Consider the following 23,220-nt stretch of genomic DNA (forward strand, 5'->3'; position numbering starts at 1 on the left):
TAACACCCAGGATGCGACCCACACCAGTCCACTAACACCCAGGATGTGACCCACACCAGTCCACTAACACCCAGGATGTGACCCACACCAGTCCACTAACACCCAGGATGCGACCCACACCAGTCCACTAACACCCAGGATGCGACTCACACCAGTCCACTAACACCCAGGATGTGACCCACACCAGTCCACTAACACCCAGGATGTGAACCACACCAGTCCACTAACACCCAGGATGTGAACCACACCAGTCCACTAACACCCAGGATGTGACCCACACCAGTCCACTAACACCCAGGATGTGACCCACACCAGTCCACTAACACCCAGGATGTGACCCACACCAGTCCACTAACACCCAGGATGTGACCCACACCAGTCCACTAACACCCAGGTACTTTACTGCTAGAACATGGACAGCAGGTGTCTTAAGGAAACACGCCCTAATGTTTTTACCCGTACCGGGGATCGAACCACGGACCTCAGTATGTGAGTTGATAGGTAAGACACATATGCAACAGTTAGGTAACTTTATTTCGAAACGTTTCGCCTACACAGTAGGCTTCTTCAGTCGAGTACAGAAAAGTTGATAGAAGCAGAAGATACTTGAAGACGATGTAATCAGTCCATCACCCTTAAAGTTTTGAGGTGGTCAGTCCCTCAGTCTGGAGAAGAGCATTGTTCCATAGTATGAAACAATATGGAGAAGAAGTGACAGGATGGAGCCTTATATAGCGCCAGGAGGTGAGACGTAGGTCACTAGGAGAGGTAAGAACTCAGATGTTGGGAGGACAGGTCCCTCTCAAATCCAGCCGTTCTCACTAGTAGAGGTTGTCGAAGTTGATTGTAGGTCTGTACCAAGATACCCTTGTGTTGCAGTGTCTGACAGATTGAACATTAAAATGAGTTGAGTGCGCTACCAACCCAGCTACGGGACACCGTAGGCTCTGGGTCCCACAATTTCCACAAGAGACGAATCCCATCTATTAGGAAAGAAATTTGCGTGTAGTAAGTATAGATTTAAAAAATATATATGATTGAGACACTTATGCAGCATATGGGAATCTTTATTCAGGAAACGTTTCGCCACACAGTGGCTTCATCAGTCCAATACAAAGAGGAAGGCGTAAGGAGAGGAGGAGTATGAGGTAATCAGTCCCTCAACCTGGAGTCGATGTGTTCAGTCCATCAATCTTGTAGATTGTAGCTTGTAGATTGATGGACTGAACACATCGACTCCAGGTTGAGGGACTGATTACCTCATACCTCATAGATGTGGGTGGGTGTGAGTTAGACCTGATAGCTTGTGCTACCAGGTCGGTTGCCGTGTTCCTCCCTTAAGTCAATGTGACCTGACCTGACTAGGTTGGGTGCATTGGCTTAAGCCGGTAGGAGACTTGGACCTGCCTCGCATGGGCCAGTAGGCCTTCTGCAGTGTTCCTTCGTTCTTATGTTCTTATACTCCTCCTCTCCTTACGCCTTCCTCTTTGTATTGGACTGATGAAGCCACTGTGTGGCGAAACGTTTCCTGAATAAAGATTCCCATATGCTGCGTAAGTGTCTCAATCTTCAACTTGTCGGTTTTTCAAACCATCACAAAAAAATATATATTAAAACCAGCTAGAAATGGCATATAAAGGACCTTTTTTAACATAAACTGTTTCTTACATAGAAAGTTTGAGTGTAGACTGTGCAATGAGGTCAATTGTGCAATGTTAACTCAGTGAAAGGCCAGACTTTTCAGTATACTGGATGCTTGAGTAACATTACTAGTATGTGTCTTATTCCCTGAGGAAGCGGTAGACCCGCAGGGATCATAAAGGACAAAGTCACAATACCGTGACTGGAAGAATACACAAATAACCCGCACGTGAGAGAGAGGAGCTGACCACGACGTTTCACCCCGCCACTTCGATCATTGAGTCACACTGACAGCCTTCACTGCTCCCTTACATCTTGGTGCTGACGCTGTCTCTAAGTTACCATGATTTCTTAGGCTTAAAGTTTGAAAATTCTAAGTAGCAAGAGCGTAAGTGTTTATATTTTAGACAAAGTTCAGATCAGTCCGGGACCACCAGACTAAACAAGGATCCAGGACCACCAGACTAAACAAGGAACCAGGACTACTAGACTAAACAAGGATCCAGGACCGCCAGACTAAACAAGGATCCAGGACTACCAGACTAAACAAGGATCCAGGACTACCAGACTAAACAAGGATCCAGGACCACCAGACTAAACAAGGATCCAGGACCACCAGACTAAACAAGGATCCAGGACCACCAGACTAAACAAGGATCCAGGACCACCAGACTAAACAAGGATCCAGGACCACCAGACTAAACAAGGATCCAGGACCACCAGACTAAACAAGGATCCAGGACCACCAGACTAAACAAGGATCCAGGACCACCAGACTAAACAAGGATCCAGGACTACTAGACTAAACAAGGATCCAGGACCACAAGACTAAACAAGGATCCAGGACCACCAGACTAAACAAGGATCCAGGACTACTAGACTAAACAAGGATCCAGGACCGCCAGACTAAACAAGGATCCAGGACTACCAGACTAAACAAGGATCCAGGACTACCAGACTAAACAAGGATCCAGGACTACCAGACTAAACAAGGATCCAGGACTACCAGACTAAACAAGGATCCAGGACCACCAGACTAAACAAGGATCCAGGACCACCAGACTCAACAAGGATCCAGGACTACCAGACTAAACAAGGATCCAGGACCACCAGACTAAACAAGGATCCAGGACTACCAGACTAAACAAGGATCCAGGACTACCAGACTAAACAAGGATCCAGGACTACCAGACTAAACAAGGATCCAGGACCACCAGACTAAACAAGGATCCAGGACCACCAGACTAATCAAGGATCCAGGACCACCAGACTAAACAAGGATCCAGGACCACCAGACTAAACAAGGATCCAGGACCACCAGACTAAACAAGGATCCAGGACCACCAGACTAAACAAGGATCCAGGACCACCAGACTAAACAAGGATCCAGGACTACTAGACTAAACAAGGATCCAGGACCACCAGACTAAACAAGGATCCAGGACTACTAGACTAAACAAGGATCCAGGACCACCAGACTCAACAAGGATCCAGGACCACCAGACTAAACAAGGATCCAGGACCACCAGACTAAACAAGGATCCAGGACCACCAGACTAAACAAGGATCCAGGACTACTAGACTAAACAAGGATCCAGGACCGCCAGACTAAACAAGGATCCAGGACCGCCAGACTAAACAAGGATCCAGGACTACTAGACTAAACAAGGATCCAGGACCGCCAGACTAAACAAGGATCCAGGACCGCCAGACTAAACAAGGATCCAGGACTACCAGACTAAACAAGGATCCAGGACTACCAGACTAAACAAGGATCCAGGACCACCAGACTAATCAAGGATCCAGGACCACCAGACTAATCAAGGATCCAGGACCACCAGACTAAACAAGGAACCAGGACCACCAGACTAAACAAGGAACCAGGACCACCAGACTAAACAAGGATCCAGGACCACCAGACTAAACAAGGATCCAGGACCACCAGACTAAACAATAGCCCAGGACCACCAGACTTAACAATGGCCCAGGACCACCAGACTTAACAATGGCCCAGGACCACCAGACTTAACAATGGCCCAGGACCACCAGACTTAACAATGGCCCAGGACCACCAGACTAAACAAGGATCCAGGACTACCAGACTAAACAAGGATCCAGGACTACCAGACTAAACAAGGATCCAGGACCACCAGACTAAACAAGGATCCAGGACTACCAGACTAAACAAGGATCCAGGACCACCAGACTAAACAAGGATCCAGGACCACCAGACTAAACAATAGCCCAGGACCACCAGACTTAACAATGGCCCAGGACCACCAGACTTAACAATGGCCCAGGACCACCAGACTTAACAATGGCCCAGGACCACCAGACTTAACAATGGCCCAGGACCACCAGACTTAACAATGGCCCAGGACCACCAGACTTAACAATGGCCCAGGACCACCAGACTTAACAATGGCCCAGGACCACCAGACTTAACAATGGCCCAGGACCACCAGACTTAACAATGGCCCAGGACCACCAGACTTAACAATGGCCCAGGACCACCAGACTTAACAATGGCCCAGGACCACCAGACTTAACAATGGCCCAGGACCACCAGACTTAACAATGGCCCAGGACCACCAGACTTAACAATGGCCCAGGACCACCAGACTAAACAAGGATCCAGGACTACCAGACTAAACAAGGATCCAGGACTACCAGACTAAACAAGGATCCAGGACCACCAGACTAAACAAGGATCCAGGACTACCAGACTAAACAAGGATCCAGGACCACCAGACTAAACAAGGATCCAGGACCACCAGACTAAACAATAGCCCAGGACCACCAGACTTAACAATGGCCCAGGACCACCAGACTTAACAATGGCCCAGGACCACCAGACTTAACAATGGCCCAGGACCACCAGACTTAACAATGGCCCAGGACCACCAGACTTAACAATGGCCCAGGACCACCAGACTTAACAATGGCCCAGGACCACCAGACTTAACAATGGCCCAGGACCACCAGACTTAACAATGGCCCAGGACCACCAGACTTAACAATGGCCCAGGACCACCAGACTTAACAATGGCCCAGGACCACCAGACTTAACAATGGCCCAGGACCACCAGACTTAACAATGGCCCAGGACCACCAGACTTAACAATGGCCCAGGACCACCAGACTTAACAATGGCCCACTACCACCAGACTTAACAATGGCCCAGGACCACCAGACTTAACAATGGCCCACTACCACCAGACTTAACAATGGCCCACTACCACCAGACTTAACAATGGCCCAGGACCACCAGACTTAACAATGGCCCACTACCACCAGACTTAACAATGGCCCAGGACCACCAGACTTAACAATGGCCCACTACCACCAGACTTAACAATGGCCCAGGACCACCAGACTTAACAATGGCCCACTACCACCAGACTTAACAATGGCCCAGGACCACCAGACTTAACAATGGCCCAGGACCACCAGACTTAACAATGGCCCAGGACCACCAGACTTAACAATGGCCCACTACCACCAGACTTAACAATGGCCCAGGACCACCAGACTTAACAATGGCCCAGGACCACCAGACTTAACAATGGCCCAGGACCACCAGACTTAACAATGGCCCACTACCACCAGACTTAACAATGGCCCAGGACCACCAGACTTAACAATGGCCCACTACCACCGGACTTAACAATGGCCCAGGACCACCAGACTTAACAATGGCCCACTACCACCAGACTTAACAATGGCCCAGGACCACCAGACTTAACAATGGCCCAGGACCACCAGACTTAACAATGGCCCAGGACCACCAGACTTAACAATGGCCCAGGACCACCAGACTTAACAATGGCCCAGGCCAGACTTAACAATACCACCAGACTTAACAATGGCCCAGGACCACCAGACTTAACAATGGCCCAGGACCACCAGACTTAACAATGGCCCAGGACCACCAGACTTAACAATGGCCCAGGACCACCAGACTTAACAATGGCCCAGGACCACCAGACTTAACAATGGCCCAGGACCACCAGACTAAACAAGGATCCAGGACTACCAGACTAAACAAGGATCCAGGACTACCAGACTAAACAAGGATCCAGGACCACCAGACTAAACAAGGATCCAGGACTACCAGACTAAACAAGGATCCAGGACTACCAGACTAAACAAGGATCCAGGACCACCAGACTAAACAAGGATCCAGGACCACCAGACTAAACAAGGATCCAGGACCACCAGACTAAACAATAGCCCAGGACCACCAGACTTAACAATGGCCCACTACCACCAGACTTAACAATGGCCCAGGACCACCAGACTTAACAATGGCCCAGGACCACCAGACTTAACAATGGCCCAGGACCACCAGACTTAACAATGGCCCAGGACCACCAGACTTAACAATGGCCCAGGACCACCAGACTTAACAATGGCCCAGGACCACCAGACTTAACAATGGCCCAGGACCACCAGACTTAACAATGGCCCAGGACCACCAGACTTAACAAGGATCCAGGACTACCAGACTAAACAAGGATCCAGGACTACCAGACTAAACAAGGATCCAGGACCACCAGACTTAACAATGGCCCAGGACCACCAGACTTAACAATGGCCCAGGACCACCAGACTTAACAAGGATCCAGGACTACCAGACTAAACAAGGATCCAGGACTACCAGACTAAACAAGGATCCAGGACCACCAGACTTAACAATGGCCCAGGACCACCAGACTTAACAATGGCCCAGGACCACCAGACTTAACAATGGCCCAGGACCACCAGACTTAACAATGGCCCAGGACCACCAGACTTAACAATGGCCCAGGATCGTCACAAACACCGGGAAATTAGTGAAATCTTGCTGTCTAAGAGTATTGTGAATTGTCTCAAGAAACACAAGCTACAAGGCTGCCAGAGGCTGCTGGTCTCTCAGCAACACAACAGCCTTGATACAAAGGTACCAGAGGCTGCTGGTCTCTCAGCAACACAACAGCCTTGATACAAAGGTACCAGAGGTTGCTGGTCTCAGCAACACAACAGCCTTGATACAAAGGTACCAGAGGCTGCTGGTCTCTCAGCAACACAACAGCCTTGATACAAAGGTACCAGAGGCTGCTGGTCTCTCAGCAACACAACAGTCTTGATACAAAGGTACCAGAGGCTGCTGGTCTCTCAGCAACACAACAGCCTTGATATAAAGGTACCAGAGGCTGCTGGTCTCTCAGCAACACAACAGTCTTGATACAAAGGTACCAGAGGTTGCTGGTCTCTCAGCAGCACAACAGTCTTGATACAAAGGTACCAGAGGTTGCTGGTCTCTCAGCAGCACAACAGTCTTGATACAAAGGTACCAGAGGTTGCTGGTCTCTCAGCAGCACAACAGTCTTGATATAAAGGTACCAGAGGCTGCTGGTCTCTCAGCAGCACAACAGCCTTGATATAAAGGTACCAGAGGCTGCTGGTCTCTCAGCAGCACAACAGCCTTGATATAAAGGTACCAGAGGCTGCTGGTCTCTCAGCAACACAACAGTCTTGATACAAAGGTACCAGAGGTTGCTGGTCTCTCAGCAACACAACAAACTTGACCACAAAGGTACCAGAGGCTGCTGGTTTCTCAGGAACACAACAGTCTTGACACAAAGGTACCAGAGGCTGCTGGTCTCTCAGCAACACAACAGTCTTGATACAAAGGTACCAGAGGCTGCTGGTCTCTCAGCAACACAACAGCCTTGATATAAAGGTACCAGAGGCTGCTGGTCTCTCAGCAACACAACAGTCTTGATACAAAGGTACCAGAGGTTGCTGGTCTCTCAGCAACACAACAAACTTGACCACAAAGGTACCAGAGGCTGCTGGTTTCTCAGGAACACAACAGTCTTGACACAAAGGTACCAGAGGCTGCTGGTCTCTCAGCAACACAACAGTCTTGATACAAAGGTACCAGAGGCTGCTGGTCTCTCAGCAACACAACAGCCTTGATACAAAGGTACCAGAGGCTGCTGGTCTCTCAGCAGCACAACAGCCTTGATATAAAGGTACCAGAGGCTGCTGGTCTCTCAGCAACACAACAAACTTGACCACAAAGGTACCAGAGGCTGCTGGTTTCTCAGCAACACAACAGTCTTGATACAAAGGTACCAGAGGCTGCTGGTCTCTCAGCAACACAACAGTCTTGATACAAAGGTACCAGAAACTGCTGGTCTCTCAGCAACACAACAAACTTGACCACAAAGGCACCAGAGGCTGCTGAGAAAAAGATACATAAGGGAAATCGATGCAGTGGGTGACATATTTGCAGCAGCTGCCAGTGTTATCGATCACAGCTGCTGTAGTCTTCCCTAGTGACGTTATACCTGGCACTACTTACTATCAAGGTGGTAGCAAACATGGCCCATGGCCCTCCATCTATCCTAACTCGCTTGCAATTGTGATTATTGCAGTGGTTCATGTGTGTTGGCAGTGTTGTCGATTTGCGGAATTAATAGACATTGCTGTGGGTCCTATAGTTGGGGATTTGTTTTAAAGATGTGTTTAGCTGTGAGAAACTTTAATATATGATAGTTTACCCTTAGTGGGGCTGTTATCCATGGTGGGTGCTATCACCCATGGTGGGGGCTGTTATCCATGGTGGGGGCTGTCACCCATGGTGGGGGCTGTTATCCATGGTGGGTGCTATCACCCATGGTGGGGGCTGTTATCCATGGTGGGGGCTGTCACCCATGGTGGGGGCTGTTATCCATGGTGGGGGCTGTTATCCATGGTGGGAGCTGTTATCCATGGTGAGGGTTATCCATGGTGGGGGTTGTTATCCATAGTGGGGGCTGTCACCCATGGTGGGGGCTGTTATCCATGGTGGGGGCTGTTATCCATGGTGGGGGCTGTTATCCATGGTGGGGGCTGTTATCCATGGTGGGGGCTGTTATCCATGGTGGGGGCTGTTATCCATGGTGGGGGCTGTCACCCATGGTGGGGGCTGTTATCCATGGTGGGGGCTGTTATCCATGGTGGGAGCTGTTATCCATGGTGAGGGTTATCCATGATGGGGGTTGTTATCCATAGTGGGGGCTGTCACCCATGGTGGGGGCTGTTATCCATGGTGGGGGCTGTTATCCATGGTGTGGGCTGTTACCCATGGTGGGGGCTGTTATCCATGGGGGCTGTTATCCATGGTGGGGGCTGTTCTCCATGGTGGGGCTGTTATCCATGGTGGGGGGTTGTTATCCATGGTGGGGGTTATCCATAGTGGGGGCTGTCACCCATGGTGGGGGCTGTTATCCATGGTGGGGGCTGTTATCCATGGTGGGGGCTGTTACCCATGGTGGGGGCTGTTATCCATGGTGGGGGCTGTTATCCATGGTGGGAGCTGTTATCCATGGTGGGGGTTGTTATCCATGGTGGGGGTTGTTATCCATGGTGGGGGTTGTTATCCATGCTGGGGGTTGTTATCCATAGTGGGGGTTGTCACCCATGGTGGGGGTTGTCACCCATGGTGGGGGTTGTCACCCATGGTGGGGGTTGTCACCCATGGTGGGGGTTGTTATCCATGGTGGGGGTTGTTATCCATGGTGGGGGTTGTTATCCATGGTGGGGGTTGTCACCCATGGTGGGGGCTGTTATCCATGGTGGGGGCTGTTATCCATGGTGGGGGCTGTTATCCATAGTGGGGGTTGTCACCCATGGTGGGGGTTGTCACCCATGGTGGGGGATGTTATCCATAGTGGGGGCTGTCACTCATGGTGGGGGCTGTCACCCATAGTGGGGGCTGTTATCCATAGTGGGGGCTGTTATCCATAGTGGGGGTTGTCACCCATGGTGGGGGCTGTCACCCATGGTGGGGGCTGTCACCCATGGTAGGGGCTGTCACCCATGGTGGGGGCTGTTATCCATGGTGGGGGTTGTCACTCATGGTGGGGGCTGTTATCCATGGTGGGGGCTGTCACGCATGGTGGAGGCTGTCACTCATGATGGGGGCTGTCACTCATGATGGGGGCTCTCACTCATGGTGGGGGCTGTCATCCATAGTGGGGGCTGTCACCCATGGTGGGGGTTGTCACCCATGGTGGGGGCTGTCACCCATGGTGGGTGGAACGTACATTAATCATTTGAATTGGTAATTATTTTTTAAATGATCATATGACATTCTCTCTCACACCAGTAAAGAGGCAGGGCCAGGAGCTGTGACTCAAGCCCTGCAACCACAACTAGGTGAGTACACACACACACACACACACACACACACACACACACACACACACACACACACACACACACACACACACACACACATCACTGTCTGTCTCTCTCTCTCCCTCTTTCTCTCTTTCTTTCTCTTTCTTTCTGTCTGTCTGTCTGTCTGTCTGTCTGTCTCTCTCTCTCTCTCTCTCTCTCTCTCTCTCTCTCTCTCTCTCTCTCTCACACACTATTGTGTGGTAAAACATAACATAATAAACACTGAACAATGCAGTGTTTGGCAATAACTTGGATGACGCTATGAAATTGTAAGGTGATGTGTTTCCTGTGCTCGCCTAGTGGTGGTGGTGCACACACAAGCACATGTACATGCATGCACACATGCACACACACACTGGAGAGTGATGTAGTGGAAGCAGGATCCATACATAGCTTTAAGATGAGGTACGATAAAGCTCTTGTTGAGAGTGGACCTAGTAGTGACCAGCAAAGAGGCAGGGCCAGGAGCTGTGACTTAACCACTGCAGCTACATATAGGTGAGCACAAACACTGAAATTTCAAGACTTGCTCTTAAATTTAGGGACCCACTCATCAAATTTAGGGACCCACTCATCAAATTTAGGGACCCACTCATCAAATTTAGGGACCCACTCATCAAATTTAGGGACCCACTCATCAAATTTAGGGACCCACTCATCAAATTTAGGAACCCACTCATCAAATTTAGGGACCCACTCATCAAATTTAGGGTCCCACTCATCAAATTTAAGGACCCACTCATCAAATTTAGGGACCCACTCATCAAATTTAGGGACCCACTCATCAAATTTAGGGACCCACTCATCAAATTTAGGGACCCACTCATCAAATTTAGGGACCCACTCATCAAATTTAGGGACCCACTCATCAAATTTAGGGACCCACTCATCAAATTTAGGGACCCACTCATCAAATTTGGGAACATATCTAATCACATTTTGTGTGACCAACTTGATACAAATTCAAGCTGTGTTTTTTTCTTTTTTTACATTGATTCACATTTTTGTAACTCTCCTGTACAGGTGTACCGGGTGCCTGAGACAGCCACGGTCTTACTCAGGTAAGAAATGTTCCTGGATTAATGTATTCGTGGGGAAGCACTAAACTCTCAGGGGTCTTGCAGCTCCCGGGGCATAGGAGGTAATTATGCTTTGATACGAGGCGGTGGAGAGCTCCAGTTCCTTGTATCAATGAGGTCCCCTTGGTTAGTACAAATTCAGGTGAGACCAATTCTCAGGATTCAATATTTGCACTAATCATGGCTTAGAGAACTTTATATTATCCACACTATTACACAAGTAACTGATTATAGTAAGTAAGTAAGTAAGTAAGTTTATTCAGGTATACACAAATACAGTTACATAGAATTATCATACATAGCAGCATATGTGTAGAGAACCTAGGATAACCCAAAAAAGTCAGACAGAGTGACTTATTTCCATTGGGGTCCTGATGATGATAATAATAATAATAATAATAATAATAATAATAATAATTCTCCATGGGGAGGTGGAATAGAATTCTTCCTCCATAAGCCATGCGTGCCATAGGAGGTAACTAAAATTAAAAAGAGAAACTTTTGTTTTTCATTTTGGGCCACCCTGCCTCGGTGGGATACAGCCGGTTTATTTATATTTTTTTTATTAACACCCCAGCCATTTCCCACCAAGGTAGGGTTAAAATAATAATAATAATAATAATAACCTTTATTTAAAAAATCTATAAATCCTGTACAGTAGTAACAAAGTAGTAGAATGGTTGTGAGACCACGTAGATGTTTAGACACACAGCAAAATTACATTACAGCCTCTCTTCACTTAACGATGGAGTTCCATTCCGAAGACCATGTTGGTAAACGAATTCGTCGCTAAGTGAGGAGCATACAATAATGGTAGTGGGTTTGTGTCAGTCATCTTTGATATTGTTTTAATGTCACCTTTGCATCATTTATAACATTCTTAGTATATATTTAAATGTTTATACAGTAGTGTTCTGTATATTATAATAGAGTAGAGGAAATCAGCTCTAATATACATTATTTAGGTATGCATACTGGTCAGAGAGCCCATCGTAAGTCTGAGTCATCGGTAAATGAGCACGTCGCTGTTTATAGATTTAACCAATGACCCAATAAAAAATTAAAAAATTGAAATTAAAAATTTTATTTCTTTGTATAGGAGAGTATACAGTGTGTAGTTTACACATAGTCAGATATTGTTAAGCACAGAGACAGCCACTGTGTAAACCAAATTCTCTCTTTTCCAGTGGTGGCATCAAGTTTGGTGACCTGTCTCAAGACGATGGTGAGTAAAACACTTGATTCATTGTTTAGTATCACCTAGATTTGATGGATTAATTGGGAAGATTGGTGGCCAGTAATGGCCATTGTGGTGGATAGAGGTTCAGTGATATTTCATTGATTGTAACAATAATGGCCACTTCCGTGACCAACTATTTTCAAATGTATTGGCCCAAAGGATTTTGTATCCCAAATTCTATAAGCTTACTGCATAGTTTGTGTTCATGGGGAAACACAGTGCCCTGGGTATGGAAAGTAATTAGGTATAGATTCAAGAAAGGGAGGATGGCTGCAGTTCCTTGGACCAAGATCCCTTCACCAGCATCAACATGTCCCTCTTAACCTTTAAACTGTGTGAATGTAGTTCTACGTTCACATGCATAGTGTTCCGACCTTTATTTTCTCCATTTGAAAGCATGTAAAAAAAAAAACATAGATCCATGTTCGGAGCTCTGCACACGTGAACGCAGGTCTACGTTTGGACAGTGTAAGGGTTAAAAAATTTATAGTAATAATTTGCTTCTGTCATAACACTCACATGTCATTTATCCACAAGACAGATATAACATTAACATTATTAATTTTGTTTATTATTATTAACATCGGCCATTTCCCACCAAAGCAGGGTGACGGAAACATTATTAATACGCAGAAACGAATTTTATTTCCCCTACATTAAGTCCCTATTAATTGTCTCGTATTTAAAATATTAATTGTTCACTCTGGTACTGATGCTGTTAGTATAATTTTGGAGATAAAAGGTATAAAATACCGACATGATGGAAAAATAAACACAAATGCAGTATCGTGTGATCCTTTATTGACCAAGAAACTTCGTGGTTATCCTGCATAACAACATGCTACACACCGCTCGTCCTGGGTAGGTCCATCTCAGATACAACCTCCCCAACATTTTCCACCTGACTCTCCACACTATACGTATATACTCACGTTCTCTTTACCCAGGTAGATCTGTTTGCGACTTGATAAATCCCACTGTGTGGGCGAAACGTAGTCGGTAAAGGATTACATTACACAGCATTTGTTTATTTTCCATAGTATAATTTTGTTACTCCAAAGACTAAGAGAAGCTGTGAAGTGCTTCCCATCAGTGAATTGATAATTCTCCACTTACTGTGCATAATTTATCAATTAAACTTTTTAATAAGTATGTATAGGATTTATATGCAGTGGCACCTCGAGTTTCAGCCATAATTCATTCCAGACGGCTGTTCGAGTGCTGTTACCGAACGAATTTGTTCCCATAAGGAATAATGTGAATTGGATTAATCTGTTTCAGACTCCCAAAAATACACTTACAAAAGCACTTACAAAAATACACTTACAAAAGCACTTACATAATTGTTCGAGTTGGGAGCTGTACAAAACTCGGGGTACCACTGTATAGGGTTTGCTACCATACACAGTTTTGGTATCCACAGCAGGTCCTTGATACGTATCCCCACAGATATGAGGGGTCCTATTGTACAATTATCATACATAGTGTAAAGAACTAAGATAATCCAAAAAAGTCAAAGAAATTTATTTCTGTTGTTTGTTAGTGTAATTTTGCTACTTCCTGTGGCTAATCTGCATATGTGATTGTTTTTGTTTTTTCAGCTGTTGCTTTCCAAGAGAACCTACTGAAGTCGATGATGCAGATCGAGAACACCTTCTTCAGTCTGGCAGAAACGTGCAGGAAGAACTGCCTGGTGATCTGTGATCGAGGAACCATGGATGCCAGCGCATGTAAGTCAGCACTTGCTACACCTTCCTTATTTACAGCCTCGTAGTGTAGAGAATGCAAAATTCTATCACTTAAGGATAACTATGGGCTTTCTACATACACAACCAATTGTCACCCATCTCTGTACAGGAGGCCCCACTTACACAGCAGGTTAGGTTCTGGGCTACTGTAGGGCCCCACTTATACAGCAGGTTAGGTTCTGGGCTACTGTAGGGCCCCACTTATACAGCAGGTTAGGTTCTGGGCTACTGTAGGGCCCCACTTATACAGCAGGTTAGTGTAGTGATACTGGTCCTGTTTGAGAGTATGGAAAGCGGCTTCTGCTTCCTTTGTCACAGGAAATGTGGTAGCACTCAATGGGCGGACTTTACTTGAATAGTTGTAGATCCATTGTGAGTAATAAGCAGAGACCAAGAGTTCTTCGGAGTGACTTTTTGTCTTGAGGCATTGGAAGTTCCCGTAGAGGTCGTAGTCGTTCAGGGTCTGGGAATATTGAACCTCCTTCCACTACATAACCAAGGATGCTAAGCCTTTTAGTTGAAAAAGTGCACTTTTCCTCATTGTAACTGATATTTTTCTTCTTGGCGGCTTCCAAAAACTTATCAAGGTTTGCATCATGTTCCTCCTGGGTCTTGCCACAAATGGTAACATTATCTAAATACGCGTAGGTTCCCATGAGTTGCTCTTCCTGAATGAGTGAATCCATAATTCGTTGGAAGCAGGCTACCCCATTGGTGACTCCAAAAGGGACTCTGGTAAACTGATACAGGCCATCACTAGCCTGAAACGCTGTGTATGGTTTATCTTCATTCCTTATAGGGACTTGATGATAGGCACTCTGCAGATCAATTGTGCTAAACACGTAGTACTGAGCAATTTTGTTCACTGTATCGTCAATTCGAGGTAGAGGGTACCCATCAAGAAGTGTAAATTTGTTGATTGTCTCAGAGTAATCGATAGCCAGTCTCCGTTTCCTATAACCATCTTAACAACAACAACAGTTTGGTGTGTGTCATGGGCACCAACACATGGTGTGTGATTCTCTCCTACTTTATCCATTTATCAGCGATGCAGATTACATGAAGTACTATGAAGATTCTATGTTCAATAAATTGTTGTGATAGAAACACAGGCCTTATCTCTAGGCTTTATTGAACATAGAATCTTCATAGTACTTCTGCAACAACAAAATATAATGACTAGTACATCTAACAATAGCTTCTACAGGGATGGTGATGTCTTGCATATGTCAAGAGAAAAGTTATAACTACAGGCCACATATTTAAACTCACCATGTAATCTGCATCACTGATAAATGGATAAAGTAGGAGAGAATCACACACCATGTGTTGTTGCCCATGACACACACCAAACTGTTGTTGTTGTTAAGGGCCCCTAGAGGTGGTGCAGTATTATCCTGCTGCTACTCCCCACAGGACCAGTATCACTACAGTTAGTTTCTGGGCTACTGTAGGGCCCCACTTATACAGCAGGTTAGGTTCTGGGCTACTGAAGGGCCCCACTTATACAGCAGGTTAGGTTCTGGGCTACTGTAGGGCCCCATTTATACAGCAGGTTAGGTTCCAGGCTACTGTAGGGCCCCACTTATACAGCAGGTTAGGTTCTGGGCTACTGTAGGGCCCCACCTATACAGCAGGTTAGGTTCTGGGCTACTGCTGCAAAGCAGAAATTGCTGTAAAGTGAAACATAGCCATTTTTTCATTTTGAAATGTATATAAAAGCCTGATAACATCATTGCACTTTCATATATTATGTGAGCAATAGAGCTAGGCCTAAAAAAATGCATATACAGCCCATTTTCAAGTGCAGCAAGTGCTATTCTTCCCAGAATGCACCACATGTTAGTGGCTTTCTTGTGTGCCTAATAATTTATTACTCATAAACTACATTACCTATATACCGGAGAAAAGAGAGAAATTTATTATTATTGCTGTTTGATTCACCGGCATAGTTCCAGCCCAGGTCTCGTCTATGTGGTGACCTGGCGTGCAAATTCTATTGTTAGCTTTCAGTTTAGGGATCTTGTGCCAAAGCCCCAGAAATGGGCACTGCAAACAAAAATCCCACAGATAGTTGAATTTGTTTGTGGGTTGCCTTTCAGTAAAAACATATAATCAAATCCTGTGAATTTGGGGGCTAGCCATACACATGTACAGGAGGGCCCCACTTATACAGCAGGTTAGGTTCTGGGCTACTGTAGGGCCCCACTTATACACCAGGTTAGGTTCCAGGCTACTTTAGGGCCCCACTTATACAGCAGGTTAGGTTCTGGGCTACTGTAGGGCCCCATTTATACAGCAGGTTAGGTTCTGGGCTACTGTAGGGCCCCATTTATACAGCAGGTTAGGTTCTGGGCTACTGTAGGGCCCCACTTATACAGCAGGTTAGGTTCCGGACTACTGTAGGGCCCCACTTATACAGCATGTTAGGTTCCGGGCTACTGTAGGGCCCCACTTATACAGCAGGTTAGGTTCTGGGCTACTGTAGGGCCCCACTTATACAGCAGGTTAGGTTCTGGGCTACTGTAGGGCCCCACTTATACAGCAGGTTAGGTTCCAGGCTGCTGTAGGGCCCCACTTATACACCAGGTTAGGTTCCAGGCTACTGTAGGACCCCACTTGTACACCAGGTTAGGTTCCAGGCTGCTGTAGGGCCCCACTTATACACCAGGTTAGGTTCCAGGCTACTGTAGGGCCCCACTTATACACCAGGTTAGGTTTCAGGCTACTGTAGGGCCCCACTTATACACCAGGTTAGGTTCCAGGCTACTGTAGGGCCCCACTTATACAGCAAGTTAGGTTCCAGGCTGCTGTAGGGCCCCACTTATACACCAGGTTAGGTTCCAGGCTACTGTAGGGCCCCACTTATACAGCAGGTTAGGTTCCGGGCTACTGTAGGGCCTCACTTATACAGCAGGTTAGGTTCCGGGCTACTGTAGGGCCCCATTTATACAGCAGGTTAGATTCCGGGCTACTGTAGGGCCCCACTTATACAGCAGGTTAGGTTCTGGGCTACTGTAGGGCCCCACTTATACAGCCGGTTAGGTTCCAGGCTGCTGTAGGGCCCCACTTATACACCAGGTTAGGTTCCAGGCTACTGTAGGGCCCCACTTGTACAGCAGGTTAGGTTCTGGGCTACTGTAGAGCCCCACTTATATAGCAGGTTAGGTTCCAGGCTACTGTAGGGCCCCACTTATACAGCAGGTTAGGTTCCAGGCTACTGTAGGGCTTCACTTATACAGCAGGTTAGGTTCTGGGCTACTGTAGGGCCCCACTTATACAGCAGGTTAGGTTCCAGGCTACTGTAGGGCCCCACTTATACAGCAGGTTAGGTTCCAGGCTACTGTAGGGCCCCACTTATACAGCAGGTTAGGTTCCGGGCTGCTGTAGGGCCCCACTTATACAGCAGGTTAGGTTTCAGGCTACTGTAGGGCCCCACTTATACAGCAGGTTAGGTTCCCAGCTACTGTAGGGCCCCACTTATACAGCAGGTTAGGTTCCGGGCTACTGTAGGTCCCCACTTACACAGCAGTTTAGGTTCTGGGCTACTGTAGGGCCCCACTTATACAGCAGGTTAGGTTCGGGCTACTGTAGGGCCCCACTTATACAGCAGGTTAGGTTCTGGGATACTGTAGGGCCCCACTTATACAGCAGGTTAGGTTCCGGGCTACTGTAGGGCCCCACTTATACAGCAGGTTAGGTTCCGGGCTACTGTAGGGCCCCACTTATACAGCAGGTTAGGTTCCGGGCTACTGTAGGGCCCCACTTATACAGCAGGTTAGGTTCCGGGCTACTGTAGGGCCCCACTTATACAGCAGGTTAGGTTCTGGGCTACTGTAGGGCCCCACTTATACAGCAGGTTAGGTTCTGGGATACTGTAGGGCCCCACTTATACACCAGGTTAGGTTCTGGGCTACTGTAGGGCCCCACTTATACAGCAGGTTAGGTTCTGGGATACTGTAGGGCCCCACTTATACAGCAGGTTAGGTTCTGGGATACTGTAGGGCCCCACTTATACACCAGGTTAGGTTCCGGGCTACTGTAGGGCCCCACTTATACAGCAGGTTAGGTTCTGGGATACTGTAGGGCCCCACTTATACAGCAGGTTAGGTTCCGGGATACTGTAGGGCCCCACTTATACACCAGGTTAGGTTCTGGGCTACTGTAGGGCCCCACTTATACACCAGGTTAGGTTCTGGGCTACTGTAGGGCCCCACTTATACACCAGTTTAGGTTCTGGGCTACTGTAGGGCCCCACTTATATAGCATGTTAGGTTCCGGGCTACTGTAGGGCCCCACTTATACAGCAGGTTAGGTTCTGGGATACTGTAGGGCCCCACTTATACACCAGGTTAGGTTCTGGGCTACTGTAGGGCCCCACTTATACACCAGGTTAGGTTCTGGGCTACTGTAGGGCCCCACTTATACAGCAGGTTAGGTTCCGGGCTACTGTAGGGCCCCACTTATACAGCAGGTTAGGTTCTGGGATACTGTAGGGCCCCACTTATACAGCAGGTTAGGTTCTGGGATACTGTAGGGCCCCACTTATACAGCAGGTTAGGTTCCGGGCTACTGTAGGGCCCCACTTATACACCAGGTTAGGTTCTGGGCTACTGTAGGGCCCCACTTATACAGCAGGTTAGGTTCCGGGCTACTGTAGGGCCCCACTTATACACCAGGTTAGGTTCTGGGCTACTGTAGGGCCCCACTTATACACCAGGTTAGGTTCTGGGCTACTGTAGGGCCCCACTTATACACCAGGTTAGGTTCTGGGATACTGTAGGGCCCCACTTATACAGCAGGTTAGGTTCCGGGCTACTGTAGGGCCCCACTTATACACCAGGTTAGGTTCTGGGATACTGTTGTAAAGCAAGAATTGCTATGAAACACACATTGACTTTGTCAATGGTCCAAGTCGGACCGAAACGTCGTCGTAAGCTTCTCTCTTTTATGTGCGGGTTATTTGTGTATCGTTCCAGTCACGGTATTGTGCCTTTTTGTTATTTATTGCTATGAAGTTAAACATAGCTTTGTTTTTTTATTTTCAAATGCATATAAAAGCCCAATAACATGTTTACAATATCATATATAGTGGACCCCAGGTTAACGATATTTTTTCACTCCAGAAGTATGTTCAGGTGCCCGTACTGACCGAATTTGTTCCCATAAGGAATATTGTGAAGTAGATTAGTCCATTTCAGACCCCCAAACATACACGTACAAACGCACTTACATAAATACAGTACACTTACATAATTGGTCGCATTGGGAGGTTATCGTTAAGCAGGGGTCCACTGTATTAAGTGAGCAATAGAGCTGGGTCTTGAAAATGCATATACAGTGCGCACATTACTTAAAATATTTTCGTTCTTAGCTAATAGTGAGTGGTGAATGTATTTATTGTAGGAAGTCTGAATAAATGAAGAATGGCTGTAAATGAAAACCATTGCATTAGTGAAACCCTGTAAAGAGAAGTCTGATTCTACCTTTAAACTTACTAGACGATAACCCAAACAATTTTTTATTATAATCACATACAAGGATATATTTAATCTACATACATATACATCCATTGTATACTCACGTATTCAGTAATTGTATACATTTAATAACCTTAAATACTTGCATGTAATTTTTATTGGCCTTGTAGTCTATAGTTAGGCTTAAGCTTGCCCAAAATACTCTGGACTTTCTACATGAAATATCACCAGTTAATGTGGCCAAGCAACAACAGCCACAATGGCAAGGGAAACAATGTAAACCATTCCAACCCATGAGTGACAGCTGACATTATCTGCTTGTACTATTTTTGCTACCTCCCTTTTTGTAATAACACATACCCAAAATTTTACCACTCATTACCTATGTTTAGTCTTCATTAGTGTATAAACATTAATATTAGTCTGCCAGAAATGCACATGCATGATAGTGGCTTTGTTTTGTGCTTAACACTGTTTTATTACATGTAAACTAAGTTTTTATACTGCAGAAACCTTAAAATTTGACCATAATGTTTAAAGGGATATAGGTAGTAGGTTGGTAGACAGCAACCACCCAGGGAGGTACTACCATCCTGTGGTAGTAGGTTGGTAGACAGCAACCACCCAGGGAGGTACTACCATCCTGTGGTAGTAGGTTGGTAGACAGCAACCACCCAGGGAGGTACTACCATCCTGTGGTAGTAGGTTGGTAGACAACAACCACCCAGGGAGGTACTACCGTCCTGTGGTAGTAGGTTGGTAGACAACAACCACCCAGGGAGGTACTACCATCCTGTGGTAGTAGGTTGGTAGACAACAACCACCCAGGGAAGTACTACCGTCCTGTGGTAGTAGGTTGGTAGACAGCAACCACCCAGGGAGGTACTACCGTCCTGTGGTAGTAGGTTGGTAGACAGCAACCACCCAGGGAGGTACTACCATCCTGTGGTAGTAGGTTGGTAGACAGCAACCACCCAGGGAGGTACTACCGTCCTGTGGTAGTAGGTTGGTAGACAGCAACCACCCAGGGAGGTACTACCTTCCTGTGGTAGTAGGTTGGTAGACAGCAACCGCCCAGGGAGGTACTACCGTCCTGCCAAGTGAGTGTAAAACGAAATCCTGTAATTGTTTTACATGATGGTAGGATTGCTGGTGTCTTTTGTCTGTCTCATAAATATGCAAGATTTCAGGTACGTCTTGCTACTTCTACTTACACTTAGGTCACACTACACATACATGTACAAGCATATATATACACACCCCTCTGGGTTTTCTTTCTAGTTCTTGTCCTTATTTATTTCCTCTTCACTCCATGGGGAAGTGAAACAAAATTCTTCCTCCGTAAGCCATGCGTGTTGTAAGAGGTAACTAAAATGCCGGGAGCAAGGGGCTAGTAACCCCTTCTCCTGTATATATTACTAAATGTAAAAGGAGAAGCTTTCGTTTTTCCTTTTGGGCCACCCCGCCTCGGTGGGATACGGCTGGTGTGTTGAAAGAAAGTAAGTTTAAAGGGATGGAGGGGTAAGCCAGTGGAAGGCTTTGGTCAGGTGACCAAAAGCTCCAATGGCGGGCCATTGTCTGACTAAGACCCCAAGTCTGGAAACACTTGTCCTGTTTCCTGATGAACCTTAGCTAACCTAACCTATTTTGCACAAACAAATAAAAATTTAGTTTCTTTGTTTAGGTTACAGAAGGCTGGTTGGTTGGTTATTGGATTGGTTGGTTAATGGGGTTTAAAACCTATCAACTCTGCATGTAACCTTTTTGCTACCTGACAAGATTACTGTAACCTTTAAAACAGGGATTAATATGAAGTCTGAGTGTATACTGTATTAGATGCCTGGAGAAATACACTGTCTAGTGTATATATTGTGTGTAGAAAGCAAGACAGTCTTAATCACCACATCAAGGTTACTGTTGCCAAAGAAAATGAATCGAAATGTTTATATTATAAAAAATATTAATGATAAAACTGTTTATAAAAGTCACATGATTGTACTTTACCCTTATTATTATATAGTAATTTATATTTGTGGGAAGTGCTAAACCTGTAGGAGGTCTTACAGTGCATACCAATGCACTGTAAGGCCTGTATGCACTGTATACTAATAAAAAAAATTATAATGATTTTTTAAGCATGCCGGCCATCTTCCACTGAGGCAGGGTGACCCAAAAAAAGAAACACTCTCACCATCACTTGCACTATTGCTGTCTTGCTAGAAGCGTGCAGTTATGGTAGTTTAGATGTCCCTCTAAACAGTAAATATCCCAGTCCCTGAGTGCAGGCACTGTACTTCCCACCTCCAGGAGAGTAACTTAAGTATGTGTGTATCTTACAGTTATCCCAGAAGAGCAGTGGGAAGAGATAATGAAGAGGAATGGTTGGAACCCTGTGGACCTGCGGGACACACGGTATAACCAGATCATCCATATGGTGTCTGCTGCCAATGGAGCAGAAGCTTTCTACACAACTGAGGTACTGGTTCTATCCCATTCACCACACCCTTGCATGTACGTATTAGCTGCTGCTCTTCTCCATTCTTTTTATCCATTTCAGATAAATTATGTCTCATTTTCCTTGATAGGTATGTATATATTGTATATATCTATGTATGTATTATGTATAGTATGCAGACATTTATCGCAAACTAATGCAATTGATTTTTAATTAGTGATTAAGGTTTGAAACCAGAGTCCGGCCCTGCTGAGGTTTGCAGCCTGGCGTAGTAGCTCACTAGGTTGGCAGTCTCAAAATGGACAAACTCTGGGTTTAAATTTTAATTTAAGAAAAAAAATACTTGCATAAGTTTATCATTATTAACAACTATCATGTCTAGACAGTTGTTATAAACTGTTTTTTGTCACTGCTGCTTTTGCTTGTTGATCTCACCAGCTGTGATTCTAATATAAACTAATGACTTGGCAGTTTAATGGTAAAATAATCAAGAAACAAATTTGATTGGGTCATGAGCTATTTCCATGTATTTTTTACCAAGGATATGAAAATTACTGATCCTGTTATTCTAGTATTTCTGCTCAGTTATAATTATCCTTTTGTTATCTGAATTTTATGCTTAATTTATCATAACACTGCTTCATCAGGAAATAAGTTAATATTAATCCAGGAATTTCACTGGAACAAACCTGTCTAGCTTCCATATTCATAGATTTTCTCTTCTTCCATAGATATTGTATAGTCCACACACATATTCTTTGTTTCATTTATTTGGTTTTAATTTATAATTAGTGAATTTTTTCCATAGCTGAATTAGTGACTTTGCAAAAACTTCTTTAAGGTAAAGTGGATTTTAGACTCGTCCCCGATACAACAACGTATAATTCTGTTTTTTAAGCTAATGTGAATTAGTACATTTGACTAAACAACACAGGTCACACATCCACATACACGAGTCCCTACTCTACTCTGTTGTGTGCTTATTCTTTTGTGTGTCTGCTCATTATTTGTTTTTTCTCATAGAAGGGTCCCTGATTTACGAGCACTCGAGTTGCGATGATCCTCACTTGTGAACTTGCTCTAAAAAAAAGACGTAATAAATTAGAAAATATTTGTATGAATGACAGTTATAAACACATTTGATACAGTAATTTTTGTACCCTGTTATTTTATATAGTGTTTCAAATGACCTGTTTAAACCACAGAACGGGTGTGGTTTGAATCCATGGTGAGTGAGTCTAAAACTCCAGGCCAGTGTGTAAGCCACTGGGCCAGCTGGCTGCAGTAAGAGTCATCCAAGTAGGTATATGAACTTTATTGTAGCCAGCTGGCCCTGTGTCTTATGCATTGACCTGGAGTTTTT

The 23,220-nt window shown here is 45.7% G+C and overlaps 1 protein-coding gene across 1 annotated transcript in view; it reads left to right on the top strand.

Moving 5' to 3' along the window:
• Ttd14 (TRPL translocation defect 14) overlaps window positions 1–23,220 on the top strand; it is a 104,591-nt gene that overhangs the window by 26,108 nt on the left and 55,263 nt on the right. Inside the window, exons 3-6 of the mRNA XM_070104235.1 lie at window positions 10,879–10,916; window positions 12,122–12,159; window positions 13,776–13,904; window positions 21,742–21,878. Of these exons, the coding sequence (XP_069960336.1) occupies window positions 10,879–10,916; window positions 12,122–12,159; window positions 13,776–13,904; window positions 21,742–21,878 (342 nt within the window). The remainder of the gene's footprint in view (window positions 1–10,878; window positions 10,917–12,121; window positions 12,160–13,775; window positions 13,905–21,741; window positions 21,879–23,220) is intronic.

This window comes from Cherax quadricarinatus, chromosome 89 (genome assembly GCF_038502225.1).
Source record: "Cherax quadricarinatus isolate ZL_2023a chromosome 89, ASM3850222v1, whole genome shotgun sequence".
In the NCBI taxonomy this organism is placed as follows: Eukaryota; Metazoa; Arthropoda; class Malacostraca; order Decapoda; family Parastacidae; genus Cherax; species Cherax quadricarinatus.